The sequence below is a fragment of the Oryza brachyantha genome, chromosome 7 (genome assembly GCF_000231095.2).
Source record: "Oryza brachyantha chromosome 7, ObraRS2, whole genome shotgun sequence".
Classification (NCBI taxonomy): Eukaryota; Viridiplantae; Streptophyta; class Magnoliopsida; order Poales; family Poaceae; genus Oryza; species Oryza brachyantha.
In genome coordinates, this window is record NC_023169.2 from 10,722,803 (window position 1) to 10,743,163 (window position 20,361).

Consider the following 20,361-nt stretch of genomic DNA (forward strand, 5'->3'; position numbering starts at 1 on the left):
AGTTTTACTCATAAATTATTTTTAATCGATAAAAAAAGAAAAACAATGAGGCTGCTCCTTTAAAAGAATTCGTCACCCCACCTACTTCTACCATAAATAGTACAAATTGCATTTTTTAACTTCATAATATTTTTAACATTAAGAAGCAAATAAATCAAATATATAGTCACATATAAATTCAAACTAAGACGATTTTTCTAAAAAAAATTAAATAGGTGTATTTTTATCATAGAAAAGCCACTAGAAAAATATACTTTTGTATACACCCTCTTTAAATTTAGAATCGACCGAAAAGAAGGAACATTTGTGTAAATTCATACGACGTTAAGTTCCGCACGAGAAAATCGATTTTCACGAGTGCCCACTTACGAATGTTTTTTTTTCAGGCGGTCCTTTTTGACGCATATATGCATGCAACTGCCTGCAAAAAACTATATGCGATATTAAATTGCATGTGAAAATCGCTAACAATCTCTCTCCACGTCTATCTAGGCGTGGGCACAAAAAGATCGAGACCGAGAGACCGAATCGAATAGACTGAGACCGAGACCGAAAAGACCGAGACCGAGAAATTCGGTCCTGGTCTCGGGGTGAAGGAGGTGAAAAACCGAAAAATTTGGCCCGGTCTTCGGGTACTCGAAATACCCGAAAAAGACCGAATTCCGCTGCCTCCCCTCCGCCGCCTCCTCCCACCCGCCTGCCCGCCTCCTCCCGCCTCCCCGCCTCCTCCCGCCGGCCTCCGGGTAACCGAAATTTCGGGCACTTCGGTCGGGACTGAGACCGAGACTGTATTTCTCGGTCTTGCGTTTTTTCAAGACCGATCAGGCTCGAGTTCTGAAAGACCGAATTTTCTCCAGAGACCGAAGACCGAGACCGATCCGAAGATCGAACGCTCAGCCTACGTCTACCCCGCTCTCTCTCTTTCTCTCTCTCTAGATCTCTCTCTCTCTTCGCAACTTATCTCCCCGGCTCCCATCTTCTCCTCCCCTCTTCTCCAATCTTTTTGCAAGCAGGAGAAGTGATGCATGTGAAAATTAATTTTCGCATACGAGTCTCTTCGCGTGTGTTTGCTATCATGGGCAGATCCACGGTGGAACGAGTGGGATCCACGGACCCCACTCGAATTTAATGCTTAGTGTATTATTAATGTGTAATTAAGTAAAAAAAACTTCAGTGCACTAACAATTTTAATAAGGCGCACCCATTCAATTTTTGAGCTAGATCCGCCCCTGTTTGCTATGAAAATTGTCGATTTTTTCACGTGTTTCTAACCATAGGTGGGGCATCTAACATGAAAAACGTGTTTTTAGCAGTGATCGTGTATGGATATTTAGCTAGTACTAGTACGTAAGACTTTCTAGTCTTGTCGAGATTTAAATAGATAGACAAGGCTAGAAAGTCTTACACTATGAAACGGAGTGAATACTAAGTATAATTTTATATTACCAGTAAAGACCATTCTAAAAGAGATCAAATAATAAAGAACAATTACCACGACACCATCTGCTGAAGACTATATATATCTCTTTAGTGCTAACTACAAATATTAGGATTTCCATGTTGGTCTAATTAAGTAATTAAGGTCGAGTTTAAACTAAAGAGAAAACTCGCAGTACCTTCATGAGCAGTTTAATTTGACAGGACTCTATGGATAGTACTTATATTAAAGAAGATAAGTGACAAATCACCTTTTTGTTTTTCAAAGGTGGTGTTTAGTTCGAAAAAGGTCACGTCAAACATTTGACTGGATATCGGGTGAGGTTTTTGGACACAAATCAAAAAACAAATTTCAGATTCCACCTATAAACTGCGAGACGAATCTTTTGAATTTAATTAATCCATTATTAGCATATGTTGGTTACTGTAACACTTATGGCTAATTATGGTGTAATTAGGCTCAAAAGATTCGTCTCACGATTTCTCCCGTAACTGTGTAATTACTTTTAGTGTTCATGTATATTTAATGCTTCATTTAAGTGCTCAAGAATTCGATGTGATGTTTTTAGAAAAAGTTTTTAAAACTAAACAGGGCGCGAACGTCATCACATCCTTGATAGAGAACAGACAGGAGTAGTATTTTAAATGGCGCAACAATACGATATATATGTTGTTGTTTCTTGACCCGGCCAATCTTTTCGCTTATAACTATAAGTTAAAAATTAAGTTTTTAACATTAAATTTGGAGTTGATTTTATGGTATTGTTTACTAAGAATACGTATATAATCTTTTTACTCATAAGTTATTTTCTATTTACAAATATGTCATTTGATTTTTTTCATAAAACAACCAATCATATCACCAAGCTACTAGGCCTCAGTACGGGTTGATAATGACATACGCAACAGGGAAGCTTATTTACTTTTCTTTTAAAGATGCCATAAGAAAGCGTGATCCCTAAGAAAGCTACTTCAACCTATCTCAAAAATTTCAGCTTTTTTTGCTACCAACCTAGATAAGAATGCTATTACACCTGTCTCAAAATATTTTACTAATGCGAATGTTTGCTTTAAACCAAATCTAACCTAAGATGTTACTACGCCCATCATAAATAAGATATATTCTTTCCCATTCCATAAATACTTAATTTTTAGTGCTAAAAACTTAGTCCCGCAAAGGCTTATTTTTAAGCATATACAAAGGTTATTAGGGTACGTACAATACCAATTAGAGAAAATCTAACAAATGTCATTGACAAACACTTAATTATAAAAAATACATTGACGAGTGTGAGTTTAAAAAACACCATCGTACAAATAAATTTGTCTAAAAAATATCATCGCCGTTAGGGTTCCGTCAACTTTTTTCCGTTAAGTGTTATAGTATGAACAGTGTTTTTAACGGCGAAAATGGACGGAACCCTAACGGCGATGATATTTCTCAGACAAATTCGTTTGTACGATGGCATTTATTAGAACTCGCATTTGTCAATGATATTTTTTATACTTAGATGTTTGTCAATGGCATTTTTTTAGATTTTCTCTAGCAATTATTATCTAATTCTCTTACCATGTGAGCACATACGATGACATTGAGGAAAGAGAAAATTGGTTCTTATGCATGTAAACGGCTTATAATCGACTCTTAGCATTAATTTGAGAAAATATTGTTGCATCTAGTAGCTTAAAAGAAAAAAGTAATAAAAATGTATTTTATAGTATTAATAAAGAAACTATACCCAACTTTACATTTTGTCCATATGCTTATAAATAAGTTGGTATTACTGACGTGGATAAGAGAAAAGTGAATACTGGCTCTACCTCTGGACATGCTCTAATTAACTGACTCTCTCCATAGCCACGTGAAAAAATATAATGACATGGAGGAAAGAGAAAAATGATTATTATGCATAACAACAGTCTAGAGTCGACTCTCGACATTTATTTAAGAGAATTTTATTGCATGGGTAGATAAAAAGGAAGGAAAATTAATAAAAAACATTTTATAGTATTAATGAAGAAAAGTATATCTAACTCTATATTTGTATATATATATATATACAATCTAAGTTAGTGTTATTGATATGGATGGGAGAAAAGTCAATTTTAGACTCTACCTTTAAACATGTCCTTAGGTCGTAGACCAGCAATATAAAAGCATGCATATTTAATTCGACCCTAGAAAATAGAGCCAATAGTATTAATAACGGTCCGCACCGTTATTTGTCTTCACTGCTAATATTTGTCTAAAAATTACTATTAATATTGGGAATGGAAAATTTAGATTTTATTAAGATAGAAACCCATGAAACAACACCACCTTTTGTGTAGTCATCTGCACAGCCCCCTCGAAAGAAACCATAAAAGAAAAACAAAAAATGCATGTGCACAAGGAAGAGACAAGCTGAAGCCTAGTTTTACCTAACAAGTGCTGGGCACCTGATGACCCCAAGTTGTGATCAGCCAGAACAGTCAGATAGAACAACAAACTTTATTTAGGCCCAAGAAAATTATCAAAAAGTAAGTTTTCAGGCCCAATATGGAGTGCAAATAGAATCTTGGCCCAACTCGATGTAAGAGAAATATTTTTTCCTGAAAACAACTCGATTTTTTAAAGGCCGAGAGACCTGTAAGTCAGTGCTCCCTGGCAACCAATATTCACCCTTGTGTTTTTGGTTATGTTTATAATCTAAAATTTTAAATTTTAAATTTAAATTTGAAGTTTATTTTAAGATTTTTTTCATTATAGTTTATTGAAAAACTTTTAGATCGCTAAAAATACGTATATAAAAATTTTATTCAAAAATTATTTTTTGTTTGCAAATATTTCATTTTGTTTATTCTTCCACTAAGCCTAAAGATGAGCACAATACCTGATGCAAAAATAAATCATGCACACAAGTTCACTATAAGCCTGTTCACTACTATAAAAGTTCAATTTTACTTTCCATCCAAAAAAACAAATCATTCTACCATTTATAAGCCAAATTACGAGAGGAGAAAAATGACTTAGATTATCTTTATTAGAGCATGTTCAATGGTAGAGCCTATTATGGGCTCTATCTCAAGCTACGTTAGCAAAAAAAACTCACACAAAGTACAGTTTTTTAAGCTTACTTTTCATAATTACAGGCTAATAATTTCTTATTCACATTTCATCTGATCAACATCTCTGGTTAGAGTCAGCACACGTACAAAACAGATTTTCTAGTTGTCTCCTCGTTTTATGCGCCAATAGTCGATATTTTTCTGACTCCATGCAAAACAACCATTTTTCTCTCTCCTATGCTCTCTTTCTTCCACGTCAGCGAGCATGCAGCAATAAAGACGACAATAAGATCGAGCCATTTATACGTGCCCTTAAATGACTAATTTGTGGGCGAGAGTGTGAGGGCAAGTAGGGGTAAGTTGAAAAATAAATTTAAATATGAGATGATTAACTTAACAAGTAAAACAGTAGAAAAGCCACTTATTTTGGCATAGATTTTTAATCTAAATTGGTGTTTTATTGTAAGATGATGGGGGCAGAGAAAACTGAGGAAAAACAAAGCCAGGATGGGAAGTCATGGAATCAATCATACCATGATTACCATCTGATCAGGTAAAGAACGCTTATAGATCCACTATCATTACGTCATTATCATTATCGTCACTGACATGTGGATCTCTCCCTCCTACAGACCAACGTGCTAGTGATTATAATAAGAACTTAAATATTAGAGAAGGATATAATATCAATTAAATAGATAGAAGGCTTCCATTAACCCAAGCCAGATAGACCACACCACCTCGTAGAGCTAGCCGGAAGACCCTGGCGATTCTCCCCCGTAGGTAGGACATGCATCCGTAGAGAATCAATCAAACCAATGATCACCTCTGCCCCGTACCATTGTCATCTTTGTGGGGGGAGGCAAGCAACCATGCATGCATACATGCAGGAGCAGTAGAGGGGGTGGGTTTGTGGGGAGCATGTCTTTTGGTGTTCTCTCGGCCTGCCTAAACATAGACAGACGTGCATGGCATCAACCCGGCCTTCGCATGCGATTGCAGGCTACGTACACCACGCCGCCTTTATCTCCGCGTTTCTCTCCCAGACGCAAACGCGTTGCTCGCTCCACCGATCCCTACCCTGCTTCCTACCTATCTGCCATTGCATCCTCTCCTCCTCCTCCTCCGCATTGCTGCACAAGGAAGAAGAACAGGAGCTCTTGTCTCTCTCTCTCTCTCTCTGCTCTGCTCTTCTCCGATGGTGATTTCTTTGTTTTTTAATTTCTTCTTTCTCCCTCTTAGTATATATCGATTTGCTGATCGATCGAGATGATGAATGAGATGATGAGGAGATAAACAAAAGTAGGATGAAATGAATGTATAAATAATGGCAGGCGAATTCGGCGTCAGGGCTGGCGGTGAACGACGAGTGCAAGTTCAAGTTCCGGGAGCTGAAGGCGCGGAGGGGGTTCAGGTTCATCGTGTTCAAGATCGACGACAAGGCCATGGAGATCAAGGTGGAGAGGCTCGGGGAGACCGCCGAGGGCTACGAGGACTTCGCCGCCTCCCTCCCCGCCGACGAGTGCCGCTACGCCGTCTACGACCTCGACTTCGTCACCGACGAGAACTGCCAGAAGAGCAAGATCTTCTTCTTCTCCTGGTAATTAAACTGCTACAGATACCATCCATCCATTTTCAAAGTACCAAAATTACCATACACAACATGTGCGTACGTAGGTCGCCTGACACGGCGAGGACAAGGAGCAAGATGCTGTACGCGAGCTCAAAGGACAGGTTCAGGAGGGAGCTGGACGGGATCCAGTGCGAGATTCAGGCCACTGACCCCAGCGAGATGAGCCTCGACATCATCAGAGCCAGAGCTCACTGATCGATCTATCGGACAGCGCCAACACCCACCGCCTTGTTATTTCCGACCGACGTCACATCTTATTCGCCTCAGAACCGTCCATGCATATATATACCATATACATATATATATATATATATATATATGCACATTGATTAATATACCACATTCATTTATTTTTGGAGTTTTCTGTTCGCTTAATTTACCCTACATTTTGATCCTCGCAACAAGGGAAAACAAACTACCATTTTGATCGACTATACATACGTTATTCCGACGTGTGTGTCATCCAAGAGTATACTTTATGGCAATCCGTTAATACCAATCTTTTTTTTTCTTCTTATACCTTTCCTGCTTTTCATTTCTGTAATTTGTAATTTGTAATTTGTATTGATGCAATTTGCTGGCAAGAAGAATACACTTCTTTTATTCATGTATTAAGAAACAACAAATCCTTCCGTTACATGTTGATGTTATCTGTGCTCTATATTTACCATGTCCAGACATACAGTGGATGGTTATTCGGGTTTTAAGTTGACTTGTCAATGTCATGGTTCCTGTTTTATATCATGATGGGGTCTGACTGTCTGAGGTTCAGGACAAGAACCTCTCTTATATTTGGTATCTGGTGCCTAATTAATTGTGGACACGATGTAGGAGAGACTATGATGACACTCTAGGTCACTTGAATACACTTGCGACTGTATTGTATCGATCTTGTTTTATTCTGGGTGACTAGATGACCAGGAATCATTTCAGTTCGTCCAAGAAAAAGAAAAAACCAACATGTCTGGAAGACTCAAATATCAAGGACATGCTACTATGCAGTTAACAAACCAATAACATACTATTTCCATCCCAAAATATAAACATCTGTACATGTCCTTCAATGAGGATTGGATAGGAGTGAGAAGGTATGTGAGCATAAAATAGAAATTGAATAATAAGTGATTGATGGGATAAGTGTTATTGTGAACAATGTTAGAAAAACCTATATGTTAGGACAAGATTCAAATGATAAAAATACTTATATTTTGAGACGTGGGGAGTATTACAAAAGGATAAAACATGATATGCATAAAATGAAGATTACACAGTAATGCACATCAGGTGTCCATCAAAGTGCTGTCTACCTTGCATATCCAATGAAGGAAATGCACAGCAGCTTATCTAGAGTTTTCACCCTTAAGTAATTATCATCGATAAATAATTTTATTCGGATCATAAACACACGTCTATTTGGATGACATCTTCTACACATACTAAAGTACACCATATTGAGCATCATATTATACAGCTGTGATTACTATACAGAGCCGGGACATGTCCGTCCATTGGGAACAAAATGAACTGAATGAAAAAAAACACTTATTACAAGAACCGATAGGTGCTTCGACACCTAGGTTCACCTTTAACTATACATGTAGCCTTTCATATTATCATATATAAACTTATGCCGGTAAACGTCATGCTTATATGTTGTATTGCTCGTTTATCTATTATTGCATCAGCAGAAGATTATTTACAGTAGCATTTATATTATTCGTTCTCATCAGATCCTACAAATTGGTTGAAAAAACATTAGTGCATATCAGCGTGTAAGGTAAACAACTACAACTAGAGTTGAGAGGAAACAGAAGCGTACCTCAATAATTAGCTCGTCAGGGATATGTGGTAAAACTTCTCGTACTCTATCTACCATGGAGAGAACCTCCGACATACTACCATTCACGGTTCTTGCAGTGCCTCTCAGCCGCAAGCCAGCAACTGAAGCACCTTCAGACCTCGAGGAAGAGGATGGAATAATTGAGGATCCTGCAACTGGATCAGGCCATAGACTCCAGGTGGCATCTGTATGCCCATAATTTTCAGTCACAGAAGTCAGCTGCCTCATCATCATCTGAACTCCACTAAGCCCCACTGATGTCACGGCGCTGGAAGAACTAGGATTGTCAATCCCAGGACTCGACCATGGTGGTGCCCAGCTAGAATCAAGGCCAGCTCCTCTGCACCACCCAACACCAATGCATCAGTGCTGCAAACTCCTATGCGATTACAACTATAGGGTTACGCTGTTACTGTGATAACAAAAAAAAATCCAAAAATGAGGATACGTTGATATGGCAAGTATATGCATTCTAAATTATAATAGCATCTGAGAATTAAGTCATCACATATAAGTAGGCACAGAAGAGCCATCAGTCAACTATAAGAGAAAAAGGAATGGAGGAAAGAGATGGGCCAGTTTGCCCCATCCATCCCACCTGCATGCACGAGTATATGTCTCTTTCGGCCCTAACCAGCCCAACTGACCCACCTGCACAGATGTGCTCTATAACCTAGCCCATTCTCTCTGCCTCCATGTGTATGCAGCAAAGCAGCAGCTTCACTTCTATGCTCCATCTTGGACCTACCTCTGCTACCTCACTACCAAAGAATCATGGTAGAATCCTCCATTACATTCCATGGTTGAGATGCAGAAGAGGTGGTAGCAAGCGGCCAGGAGATATTGTTTTCATGGTTAGGAGCACATGCACACCATATCAAAGGTATATTACAAAAGTACCAGGAAATTGTCACTTTATTTAAATTGTTTCGGAAATTTAAAAAAACATTAATATTTGGCCATACCATGTTCCCTGTATCCAGCTATTGGATATATGTATTGCACAAGAGGATTGGCATTTTGTTGATGTATAGGTGATAAGTACGCAGATGAAACATATCATATGGTATTTTTGAGTATGAATTTTAGTAATCTTTGGCGATCACTTATTTGCCCAAGTTTTCAAAGTTTTCTTTCCTTTGCAAGATTCCAATTTCAGTGTTCAATCAACCTGACTGGAACAAAATATTCAAAAGCATAATGGTAAAAAGGCTGGTGAGAAAGATCAGTCTTATGTACTAAACCTACTTTGTTTCACATAGAGTAAATAAGATACCAAAAGATGCATTGTAAGACTGGTACATCAGTTATGAACATAGAAGTCCATTAGGATATGAAACTATGGGTATTATTCTTTCCTTTTCATATCGAGTTATGATTAGGGCTGACTAAACAGGTTTCATCTTGTTGGCCAACCCATTCAAAACTTCAATTGAACAACAGACTAGGAGCACAGAGCACCATTAACACTACAACAAACAAGAGTTTCATCCCATTAAAAAATTCCACAATATCTGGATATAAAATGTGCATGCCATTAGTGCAGAAAAATCTTTGTGGGGGGTACTAACTTGAAAGAGAACAGGAATTTAAAAATACCCTCAAATATATTCGCTGAGGTGGTCTATCTAGGTCTAGTTTCAAATAAAGATAGTGTCAGAAATTGTCCCAATGTCTTTTTAAAATGAACTTGAATTGGGGCAACAAACACCAAGGGCAAAGAGTAGCAGAATGCTTATCTTGGTTATGTTCACCCCAGAAGGCCAGCAGAGTATGGGCTGGGGAAAACCTATTTGACAGATGAGCTGCAGAGATATGGTGCTTAAGCAAGGCAATGGTAGCCAGCAACAAAGGGACACTGATGTATCCTGAGTTTCACATAGAAGTGGTAGCATGATGGATGTGGCCAATTTAGGATCTCTCCCTCCTGCAAGTCCCATCATGCTTTCTATGAGCCATCTTCTCCTTCCTCTTTGCTGAAAAGAGCATATTTTTCTCCTCGTTCCTCCAAAAAGGGCATATCTTCCTCTTCCTTTTCTGGTCAGGATGTGTTCAATTTAGATCTAGTACACAGTGGAGTCGGCCACTGGGGGTGAGGTGGATGTCAAGGCTTTTGTCATAAATTATATTTGCTTAGGCAGTTGTAAACTACTGAATTGCAGTTGAAACAAGATAGTTGGGGAACTCTACAACTTTCCCACACTCTAGTAGTCTAGCCTACACTCTACAGTGACTGATTACCAAGAACATAGTGGAATTAGCCCAGGCACTTGACAGAAGGTATTAAAACAGGGTGTATGAAGATAAGATTTCCCAAATCACATCAATTGTTACATTAATGGTACTACAGCAAGGTAACTTCTAAGCCAAAACGCTTCCATCCACATCAGAATAACATGAATGCGATGAGCATTGTAAAGAATATGGAAATAAGACAATCCGAGTTTGTTATACACACCTCCAAACTGCATCGGCAGGATTCTGATGTTCAGTAGGATGTTCCTGACCAGGAACCCTCTGCTGATTCAACCCCATATTAAGTTGTTCTGCAATTAGCTGAACGTTTCCTACCTCTGCTGCTGTAGATCTTGTATGACCTTGGGGTGACAGAAAGAGAGGTCTTCGGCAAGTTGGACATGAATAACCATCCATTAATCCTTGGTCCAACCTACACATAGCAGCAATCCTTGAGGGAAAAATCAAACATAGGGTGCAATTTGCTGTGGTCAAGTTTGATGGGAAGACTTGTGAAGCTATACATGATTGCTAACGAGATCTAGTTTTGTGGGTGCAAAAGCTTTGAATATTTTTGTATTAAGTGTGAAGCAGAAGTCAGTACTCAGTACAGTTGTACAAGAGAGCAACAAAGGGAGCTGAACAGCAGAGTCTATGCTAAAATACTAGTAATACTATGACTTGTCACTGATGACTAACAAATGCAACTTATTTGCATCAGCTTATTCATCAAGATCTTTGTGAGAATCTGACTAATAATTTGCTAGGGTCAACAGAAGGACTCCCCGCCAAAAATTTCCTTATGAAGAGATTGGACAGAAAAATTTAAGCCAGCATAAAATAAGAATGTTCATCCCAGACTTATAATAAGTATCAAACAGACAACTATAACGGCATATGGAGTTTGTTCATAGCTATAACCTGCACTTATGCAAATACTGGGAGCAAACTATCCAGAAAATGAAAATGAATTTGCTAAAAGGTTTTCTTTGTCAGACATTATGAACTATAAAATTGTACCACAGACCATCAATTGCAAAACAGTAAAAGGAACTTGTCATACCATGATCGTAAGCAAGCTAGATGAAATAGATGGTTGCAGGACAACTTTTTAGCTCGAGCCATTGGTCCCTAGGAGTTGCAGATGTCAAACGAAAATCACATATAGAAGCAATCAAAACACCAATAAGCTTGTGAAAATCTAGAAAGTTGTTTACCCTACAGATGGCACACTCATCATCGAATGCACAGATTTCATCGGATGTGGCATCTGGGAGTGCTTCATCAAGTGAACTAAGTGCCTTCCGTAACTTGGTGTATGTTTTTATCCGCTTCAAAAATGAAGCTACAAGAGTCTGTAAACATTTTCAACAAAGTCCAGTCAGTGCATCATAGATATGTATTAGATTCACGGCTCATCGACAGAAGTCAACGAGTGAATTTCAAACTTACACGCAGGTTCAATAGGAGAACAGCGTCAACCAGATGAAACGCCATACCACGGAGCCAGAAGATCATTGAATAATGACCAAGTGACATCAATAAGCTTATCAAGTCAATGACAAAACCAAAATTTCTGATAAGTCTGCCTCTCCACTCAGAAAAAGATCCTGCAGTTAAAAAGCATGATTGGACCCTGGTAGTAAAGTTGATATAATTCAAGAGACGCATGTACAAGGACTGAAACGTGGACTATAGATATGTTATCATAGAGCATTGTACAACCTGAACTGACATGATGCTCCAACAGATCATAGAGCAAAATTTACATTATTACAAACAGATCAAACCAACATAACCAATGTCAGATGCATGGAAGCAACAACTGTTATATATCTGCATGGTCTTTGGGGGAAATAAACTTTGATCACCAATTTATATGAATCTGGTTATCGAGACCAACATACTTGTATTTTCTTTCTGGACAATCTAAATGTTCGTAGATATCCTATCGGTCAAAAAGAAAACAGTTTATTGTATGCATTCTAGGATGTTTCTTTTTCATTCAATGAATCTAGTGTTTGCTTTCTTGTCTAGGTTGGTAATAATCGGTTAACAATGGAACTTGTACAGCACTATCCTGCATGCTCAGCCTGAGAGGTTTCGCAAAACTGTATCAAATGAGTCTCTGAGCATCAAAAAAAAAGTAGCTTATCACCTGCTGCTTGCTTATAAGTTTTTTGGAAATCAAGATAATCTGCACCACTGTCCATTTGATGTCGCTGCCATATGTCAAACAACTGAAATCCATGCACCATGATTGACTGCTAGGAAAATGCTATGTGAGAAAAGGTTGACGATACTCAGAAGTAATAATTGCATGCGGATAAACACTCGTAATGCTTTTAACATCTCTAGTTGCCATTTATAAGCACCACCTCCTTTCGAGATTAAATAGCATGTGATTTCTTTAATAGTGCAAGGTTGTTATAGCAGTAAGATAAAAGGTAAGGAGGTGGAACTTCCCACAGTCTGGGTTGAAGTACCTGCAGTGTCTCAAAGCCAATACTAAGTGGCTCAAAAAACAGAAGCCAAAATAGTTTAGAATTACATGACTTGCAGAACCCAACACAAAGCTTTATCCTGGAGAATATAGACAATTAAGTACTTGTGAGTTTGTTGAAAAGAAGCAAAACTATTCTTAGATAAATTGCACCAGAGCTTTTAAAGGTATTACATGCTACCAATGTATTGGAAGATACCATAACAAAAGTAATTATAGTAAACTTGAGCATCAATACGATAAATCATTCCATTATAACAGAAATTGCAACTAGCTAGAAATTTTAAGGGACATTGATTGCTGGAAGTGACATCATGCATCTCTGACATCTATACTATCAAAACAAATTCAAGTGTAAGATACCTATTATAATCTGGTAAGCAAAGAAATGAGTATGTGTAAATAATGTTTCTAAACAGACAACAGTCAAATGCAGACTGACCAGGAAGTATTACCATAGTAGATCAGCAGATAGAACCAGCAACAGCGCAGAATATACACGAAAATATTTTGATGGAGTTGCAGAGGGTGAAGCATTGAGCTGTTCAAGGCGTTCTCTAGCCAATGATTGAAACATCTGAATGTAAGAGAAATTTCAGTTAATATATGGGTATAATTTCAACTAGTAGAAGTTGCCAAACATTACCTTCAATGAACAAAGAAGACCCAACCAACATGACCAAAGAATTATTTGTTGAGAATTAGGAGGAACGACCAATGGGAGGAAAGTTCCCTGCAATACAAGAGAGATTATTGTCATTTATTCCAATGGAAGGAGACACAAGCACATAAATAAATAACTGTAAATTGACCATACTCCCTTTAGACTGAAATTTGAAATTGAGGATGTACCGTACCCTCCTAGCCCACATCTAAGTGACCTTAGATGACCCCACATGTCAGTGTCATAGAAGGGTAAATCCACAATTTTTATTTGAAAGGAGGGTATATAATCAAATCACTGGGTTTACTTTTCTAAGTTAGTAAACCGCAGTCTTAACTTTTTCAATAGGGCATGGAAGATTCTATGAAAGATTGGAGTATAATCCTTCTGTCCCAAAATACCTAGAGTGTTTTGGGGAATTAAGGATTGGGGTGGAAGGTCTAAAATGGCCCTCATTAATGCATGGTGAGGTGATTGGATTAAGGATAGAATGGGTGGGGTGCGGGTATTGAGGACTGGTGGGGAGGTGGGACCCACCAGGGCTAGCATGGGGGGTAATGGGGGGAAGTCACCTTCTACATGTCCTAGGTAACTATATTTGGGACAATATTTGGACCTAAAAGGTAGATATATTTTAGGACAGGGAGTACATGTATTGAACTTGTGTAAGATTCTCTACAAGTCACTAGATGTAAACTAGACTGTATATGTATTATGGCTGATAGTCATTAAACAAAGTGTAAGGCTGCATATTATCTATTTTAAAAAAAAAAAACAAGCTCATTATCAAGCTGCTTGAAAATCACTAGAGCATATATCATGTTAACAAACATAAAACTGCAAACATCATGCTAGACCCTTGAGTTGAAGACTACAAGTTTATCAGCAGAAAGTCAGGAGTCCGGAGCAGTAGAAATATACACATGGAGAAGGGCATAAAAATTCAAATAGAGACAGAGAGAGCACTTACCTTGTAAAGTACATAGTTAATAATGTGTTCCAACACCTTTCTAGTCTCAGAAGAGGTCAATTGAACAAAAAATAGTGTCTGCATAAAAGAAAAACAACATTAACACCACTGTTGCTAATATGGCAGTCATCAGTTGAATATATATCTGAGCTGCAAGCCTGCAACATCCTTTTTACTGAATATCATTAGGAAAAATGTCTGGAACTCATGGATTGAAACATGCACGGAAAAATGATGCCATGTCTTGTGCTTTCGATGCCTTTAACAAAGTAGCTTGGGCACCTGGCTTTGTAATAGTATGAAGTATGAACCCTTTCTCTCTTGTATATAAACCAGAATTTAAATTCATGGTCTTCTAGTATTGAAGACTAGAAGTTTAGCCTCCTTTTTAAAATAAAATTTTAGAATACAGTTACCATGTTTGCATTGCAAAATGTATCCATACATGTAAGAGATTTTCCAACATAGAAAACACTTTGGTTGAACTACAAGATTGGATCAAACTCTAATGCGCCCTTTCAACAATTCCTACAAAAGTAAAATAATTAAGTATCGCCAGATTACTACATGAAGTAGATCTTTGCTCTGTCAAAGCCACACAACCTAAGCAGAATATAGCACCCACTCGGAGAGGTAAAAAATTCTCTAGCACTGCAAGACAAAAGTACCGTATATAAAATATTCAAGTTGTCAAGAACTGCAACATTCAGGTCTGATGAGCTATAGCTGCTAGTGCCTAGTGGTATTGCTACTCCCCATTGAGTTCCAATTGCCACCATTTGGATAGGTACCTACGACCATCATACCAGTACCAGCAACGAAAACATGAAGCTACTCAACTGAAATGGAACTCCTGACAACTCACGAGTCTTCGCAATCAGCTACAGACATATATTCCTACTAAATAACTCTATCATCTTACATAAAATTCCACAACAACAAATAAGCAAAAGGTATTTCGCTGATTTAATGAACATGCCCCCTTTAACTAAACAGATTAAGGTTATTTATAATAAAGCATCAAGCTGGAAATCTTAAGCACGCAACCTGAATGAACAAATTGACCAGAAAAACAGTTCCAGCTTCCCAACTCTCCTCTTTCATGTATATTAATATATTAATAGTTGCATATATTACTGGCGAGTGGTCAACCGACAAAGGTTTTTCCCCAAACAGAACAATCTAACAGAGTGACCGCGTGGCCCAGAGCAGAAACAATTACACACCAACAAGCCCTCCCCACCCCATCCTAAGCAAAACACAGAGAGAGAGAGAGATGAACAAGGAGGCGATCGATCGATCGATCACCTTGAGCGCGAGGATGAGGACGAGGAACACGTGCGCCGCCAGATTCGCGAGGAGCGCGACGGTCACGTGCGAGCCCAGCACGATGCCGAGCCAGTCCCCGCCCGCGGCGTCGGTCGCCCCGTCGACGAGGGACCCCGCCCACCACTGCAGCGCCGCGGCGCTGGCCGCGGTGGATGCCGCGGCGACGTAGAGGCTGTTCACCGCCGCCATGCGCCTCCGCGCATCGCCCAAGGCCCTCTCCACCACACCCCCCCCCCCCTCCCTCTCTATCTCTCTCTCTCCTAACCCTAGGCGCGCGATCCGGCGGAGGGGGGAATCGTGGGGTTGCTTGCCGTGGGGATGCGGGTGCGGCGAGGGCGACGGCTTTATTTTTATTTTTTTCGAGGAGGAGGAGGAGGAAGCCGCGACGGCGTGAGCGGAGGAGGGAGGGAGGAGAGGAGGAAGGTGGGGGAACCAGGGTGAGGGGACAAAATTATTGACGACGGGGATGGATAGATTGGAATTGATTATGTTAATTAAAAGTCTAGATATTTGACGGGGTTTAATACGGGACAATTTATGCGTTTCGATCCTTGGGAGCTAACGGTAATATGGTTCTAGCCTGTCCTGGAATCATGCATAGTACTCCCTTTGGAGGGCGTCGTTGATTTATTAAAAACATTATTTAAAAAGTTAAGCTATATTTAAAATATAGTTAGTTATAAATCTAATCATAATAAAATAAATTATATTTATATTTTTAATAAGACGATAGTCAAATATATAATAAAAATTAAATGATGTTATCTTTTAAAGTACCCTACAGAGACATTAGCTGGATATTAATTAGGCAAAATTTTGCAAAGGGCATTGAAAAAATACGTAATTAGCTGGTGGACACTGTAAGATCATGAATTTGCTGTAGGGGCACCACAAAAATATGGTAATTAGTATGTAGACACTCCGGCCATTATTTTAAAATTTTAAAAATGACGAGATTGTCCTCAGTGGTCAACCTGTTATACCGACTTGGTCCGGTCAATCCAAACCCAATCGGTCAACACTGCACCACACCCGCACCCAGACCCCAACCTACAACGCGTCTGAGCAGGCGGCGGCGGCAGTGACCCAACTGCGGCGAGGGCGGTAGTGACCCAAGCACCGAGGGTAATCTCGCCATATTTAATTTTTTTACTCCAAAATTAATAAAATAATGGCTAGAGTGTTTACCAGCTAATTACCATATTTTTATGATGTCCTGCAGTAAATTCGTGATCTTATGGTGTTCACCGACTAATTACGCGTTTTTTTCGACGCCCCGTAGCAAATTTTGCCATTTAATTAAACACTTTTGCTCCTAAATTTAACTCCTCGATTAAAATGGCTCCAATCCTGCTTTACCACTATAGTTCTTGGGCCTCGTCATTATAAGTTAAAATTTAAAGTTGTTTTTAGGATTTATTTTCATCATAGTTTATTGTTTAGTATTTGATTTTAGATTGCTTTGAAAGTGTACATACAAATTTTATTCATAAGTTATTTTCTATTTGCAAATATGATGTTTTGTCATTTTTCAAAAAAAAAACAACGGGGGAGTAGAGCTGTTAAAGCTACAGATCCAAACAAGATGGATAACAAGTGTATGGTTAAATACTCTTTCCGTTTAGACTTATATATTGATCGATGTAAATAATTTGTATGCTTAACTTTTTAGATGGCCGTAACTTCAACTTCACTTAATTTTTAGATGGCCATAACTTATAACTCTAACATATAATTTTTACATGTAACTTTATGACTCATGAATATAGCGGACTAGAAAAACAATTAACCAGTAATGTGGATTTATGGAACTCTAATATTTGCCTGTGCGTGTACACGTTTAAAAATCATTTGGCTTTGTGAAACACATCACATAAATAATAGTACATGTTAATTTGTCAAATTAGGACTCGGACCTAAGTCATGTACTACCATCTACTGTACAATATAGTGGTGTATGTACTATATAGAAAAAAGCTCGTAGAGCAGAAAAGTCTGATAGTATTTTGGCGTATCTAGGGGTGTGTTTGGTTGGCTGGACTTTTCTGTATAGGAGTCTAGGGGTGTGTTTGGTTGGCTGGATTTTTCTGGATAGGAGATGGTCGCCTAGTTTTTTTTGATGTGTTTAGTTCGTGGGCAAAATTGGATAGGGTGGTCCAGGAGAGGAATATTCCATAAAGATGTTGGATGGATGTATCTGACTAAATTGGCTGGATGAGCTCATCCACCTTTACCAATGGTGTTTATTCATGATTGTTTAGTGATAATTATCGTGTTTCGTTATTAATTAGTAACTAACAAGTTTAAATTAGTGTTAATTAGTGATGATAAATATATTTCATTGTTAATTTGTACTAATTAGTATACTATTTATGTTGATTAATTAATATTATTATTTATTAGTAATTAAATATGCTCGTCCTATCTATCATCATCCATCGAACCAAACAAAACATTGAATCATCCCATCCATCCAACCAAACATAAATCTGGATCACCGTACCGCCAACCAAACACACTCTAGGGCGCTGGTGCAAAAACCAAACACACTCTAGGTGCGCTGGTGCAAAAACGGGAGTTTCTGGAAGGGATTAGAGTAAAATCAAGTGCGGGGTAGCGTACGGCCGCGTGCCCCCACCCCCCAACGGAGCAGCAGCAGCAGCGAGAGAGAGAGGCGTGGGGCGGTTGGCAGGTGGGCCCCGCGCGTCGGTGGGTACCGGAAAAGCGAGAGGGGTGGGCCCCGGTTCGGTAGGTGCGTGTGGTGAGGGAAGGTGGGGGGGGGGGGGGGGGGGGGGAGCCCGTGCTTTGCATAGATGAGAATGGGATGGTTGACGCAGCAGACGGCGCGCGGAGCGGCTCGGTCGGTTCGGCGCCGCGCCCGGGTCAAAGCCGCGATTAGACGGAGGCTTTCAAAGTTTAATAATCTTCTCTCGGCTGGGCTAATTTCCACGCGTCCCATCTTATCCGTTTGAGGATGCCACCCACACCACATGGGATGGGACAAAAGGAGGTGGCACGGCAATATAATATCGCGATTTATATGTATATAAACACTCGCACCGTCTTTTATATGTATATATCAATGCAGACCGACGCATGAAACTTTTTTAAAATAGGTTGCACGTAGGATAGGAGCATGTGCTTATTAGTCGATGAACAAAGAGACAGTGATTAAGTTTTTCTTTAGTAAATTATGTCACGTAGAATGATTAATCAGTTATTATAGACAATCTTTGTGTCAGTGATGTACCTACCCTAATCTGTTGACATTCACTACAACAAGTTACTTTTTAGACAACTAATTATCTTTTAACACTTATACGCAGGAGCAGAAGGTCAAACTTCAAAGGGGATATTTGATTGCTTGCTACACTTACCAACTTTATACAAATTTAGTTAGAAGTGGTTTGGTTGAATCCGTATTTGTATCAAGATTATAACTAGGTCTCGTATGTCAACAACTTAAACAGTGTGGTAAGATCTTTAATTTTGTCATTGTGTGGTTAACGATTTAATATCTCAATTTAGACAAGTGTAGTAATTTTTATTGACTTATAGTGGCTAAGTGTGGATGCCAACCAAAAAATGTCTTTTAAATATGACTTTTTATTCATACGATGTACTGTCTCTATTTATATTCATATGGATACTTAGTAAATCTAACATATATATATATATATACATATTCATTAATTTGTAGATATATAATATAATAAAACCAAAATATTTTATAGTAATGGAACGGATGGAGCAAGGAATGGCGACACATGGACTGGACCATGAGCACCTAACTATTGCACAATACCATAAGAATAGTACGGTACAGTTAATCTTATATATTAATGCAACTGACCCCATCTATTATAATTATTGCTTGATCCAAGTATCACAGCAAACCAAAAGTGTTACTAACAGAGAACATACACCCTTAAATTTGTAGTACTAGTTTTTTTTTTTGCCATGAAAACTGCCTGTAGCAATATGTGGCTTTCCATGCATGTGAATATGAATATTTGATACATCAAGCTACAACAAATTTGGTAATCCATTTCAGATTTTTTTTTCGATCAATTCTGTTCCAGGGTCTGCCAAAACGGATAAAATTGCTAGTTTGGCATCACCATAATGTACTTTGGCTAGAATAACATTTCTAGTTTTGGTTTCGCTACAACACGTTGGAATACGATTTTCATGGTACAAAAGAAAAATGCTTTTACCTTTTATTCTCTCCTGAGTTTACCAAATTATCCCTAAGATTGTAGTTAATAAGCTAGTTCAGTTGACCAAATGGTACGGGCAATTAGAGATTTTTTTTTGAAAATAAAAAAATTAAGCATATAATATTAAATAAGGCGGTGGGACAAGCCATATATTTATTACAAACTAAAATACATACAAAATAAATAAAAATATATATGCACCAACACACCATTCAAGCATAATTCTAAGTGTTCTAATAATATTTGAGTAGTTAACTTAATTAACATTTCAATGAAGCACCCACAATTATAAAATTTAGGTTTTTTTTCTTCCACACTTAAATTTACAAAGTGAATCAAGTTTATTTAAGTAAATGGACTAAGAGCGCAAATGACATTTCACAAAAAACACCGTCAGATTGAACTTTTTGCAAGAAAACGAGACAAATGTCATTTAAGCATACTGCACTAGTTTGAGAATAGCATTTTAGCGAACCTAAAAC

General features: G+C 38.4%; 2 protein-coding genes and 1 long non-coding RNA gene across 4 annotated transcripts; 1 reads left to right on the forward strand and 2 right to left on the reverse strand.

Moving 5' to 3' along the window:
* Positions 1–4,357: 4,357 nt before the first annotated feature.
* LOC107304587 lies at positions 4,358–5,365 on the reverse strand. Of its 2 annotated transcripts, none has more exons than XR_001550654.1 (3): positions 5,226–5,365; positions 5,019–5,111; positions 4,358–4,729 (listed from the first exon to the last, which is right to left on the reverse strand). It is a non-coding gene; the product is annotated as an uncharacterized LOC107304587 (long non-coding RNA). The 2 variants fall into 2 exon arrangements; XR_001550655.1 differs by having other exon boundaries at positions 4,358–4,733.
* Positions 5,366–5,582: 217 nt separating this feature from the next.
* LOC102710135 (actin-depolymerizing factor 9) lies at positions 5,583–6,757 on the forward strand. The gene is made up of 3 exons (XM_015839409.2): positions 5,583–5,686; positions 5,820–6,085; positions 6,163–6,757. Exons 1-3 carry the CDS (start codon positions 5,684–5,686, stop codon positions 6,311–6,313), a joined length of 420 nt encoding a protein of 139 aa, XP_015694895.1. The 5' UTR covers positions 5,583–5,683; the 3' UTR covers positions 6,314–6,757.
* Positions 6,758–7,463: 706 nt separating this feature from the next.
* LOC102718757 (E3 ubiquitin protein ligase RIN2-like) lies at positions 7,464–16,073 on the reverse strand. Its single transcript, XM_006658496.3, has 12 exons — positions 15,639–16,073; positions 14,331–14,408; positions 13,343–13,429; positions 13,152–13,273; positions 12,680–12,776; positions 12,352–12,457; positions 11,646–11,803; positions 11,411–11,548; positions 11,257–11,324; positions 10,417–10,626; positions 7,938–8,298; positions 7,464–7,851 (listed from the first exon to the last, which is right to left on the reverse strand). Exons 1-12 carry the CDS (start codon positions 15,846–15,848, stop codon positions 7,792–7,794), a joined length of 1,695 nt encoding a protein of 564 aa, XP_006658559.3. The 5' UTR covers positions 15,849–16,073; the 3' UTR covers positions 7,464–7,791.
* Between the last annotated feature and the right edge of the window lie 4,288 nt (positions 16,074–20,361).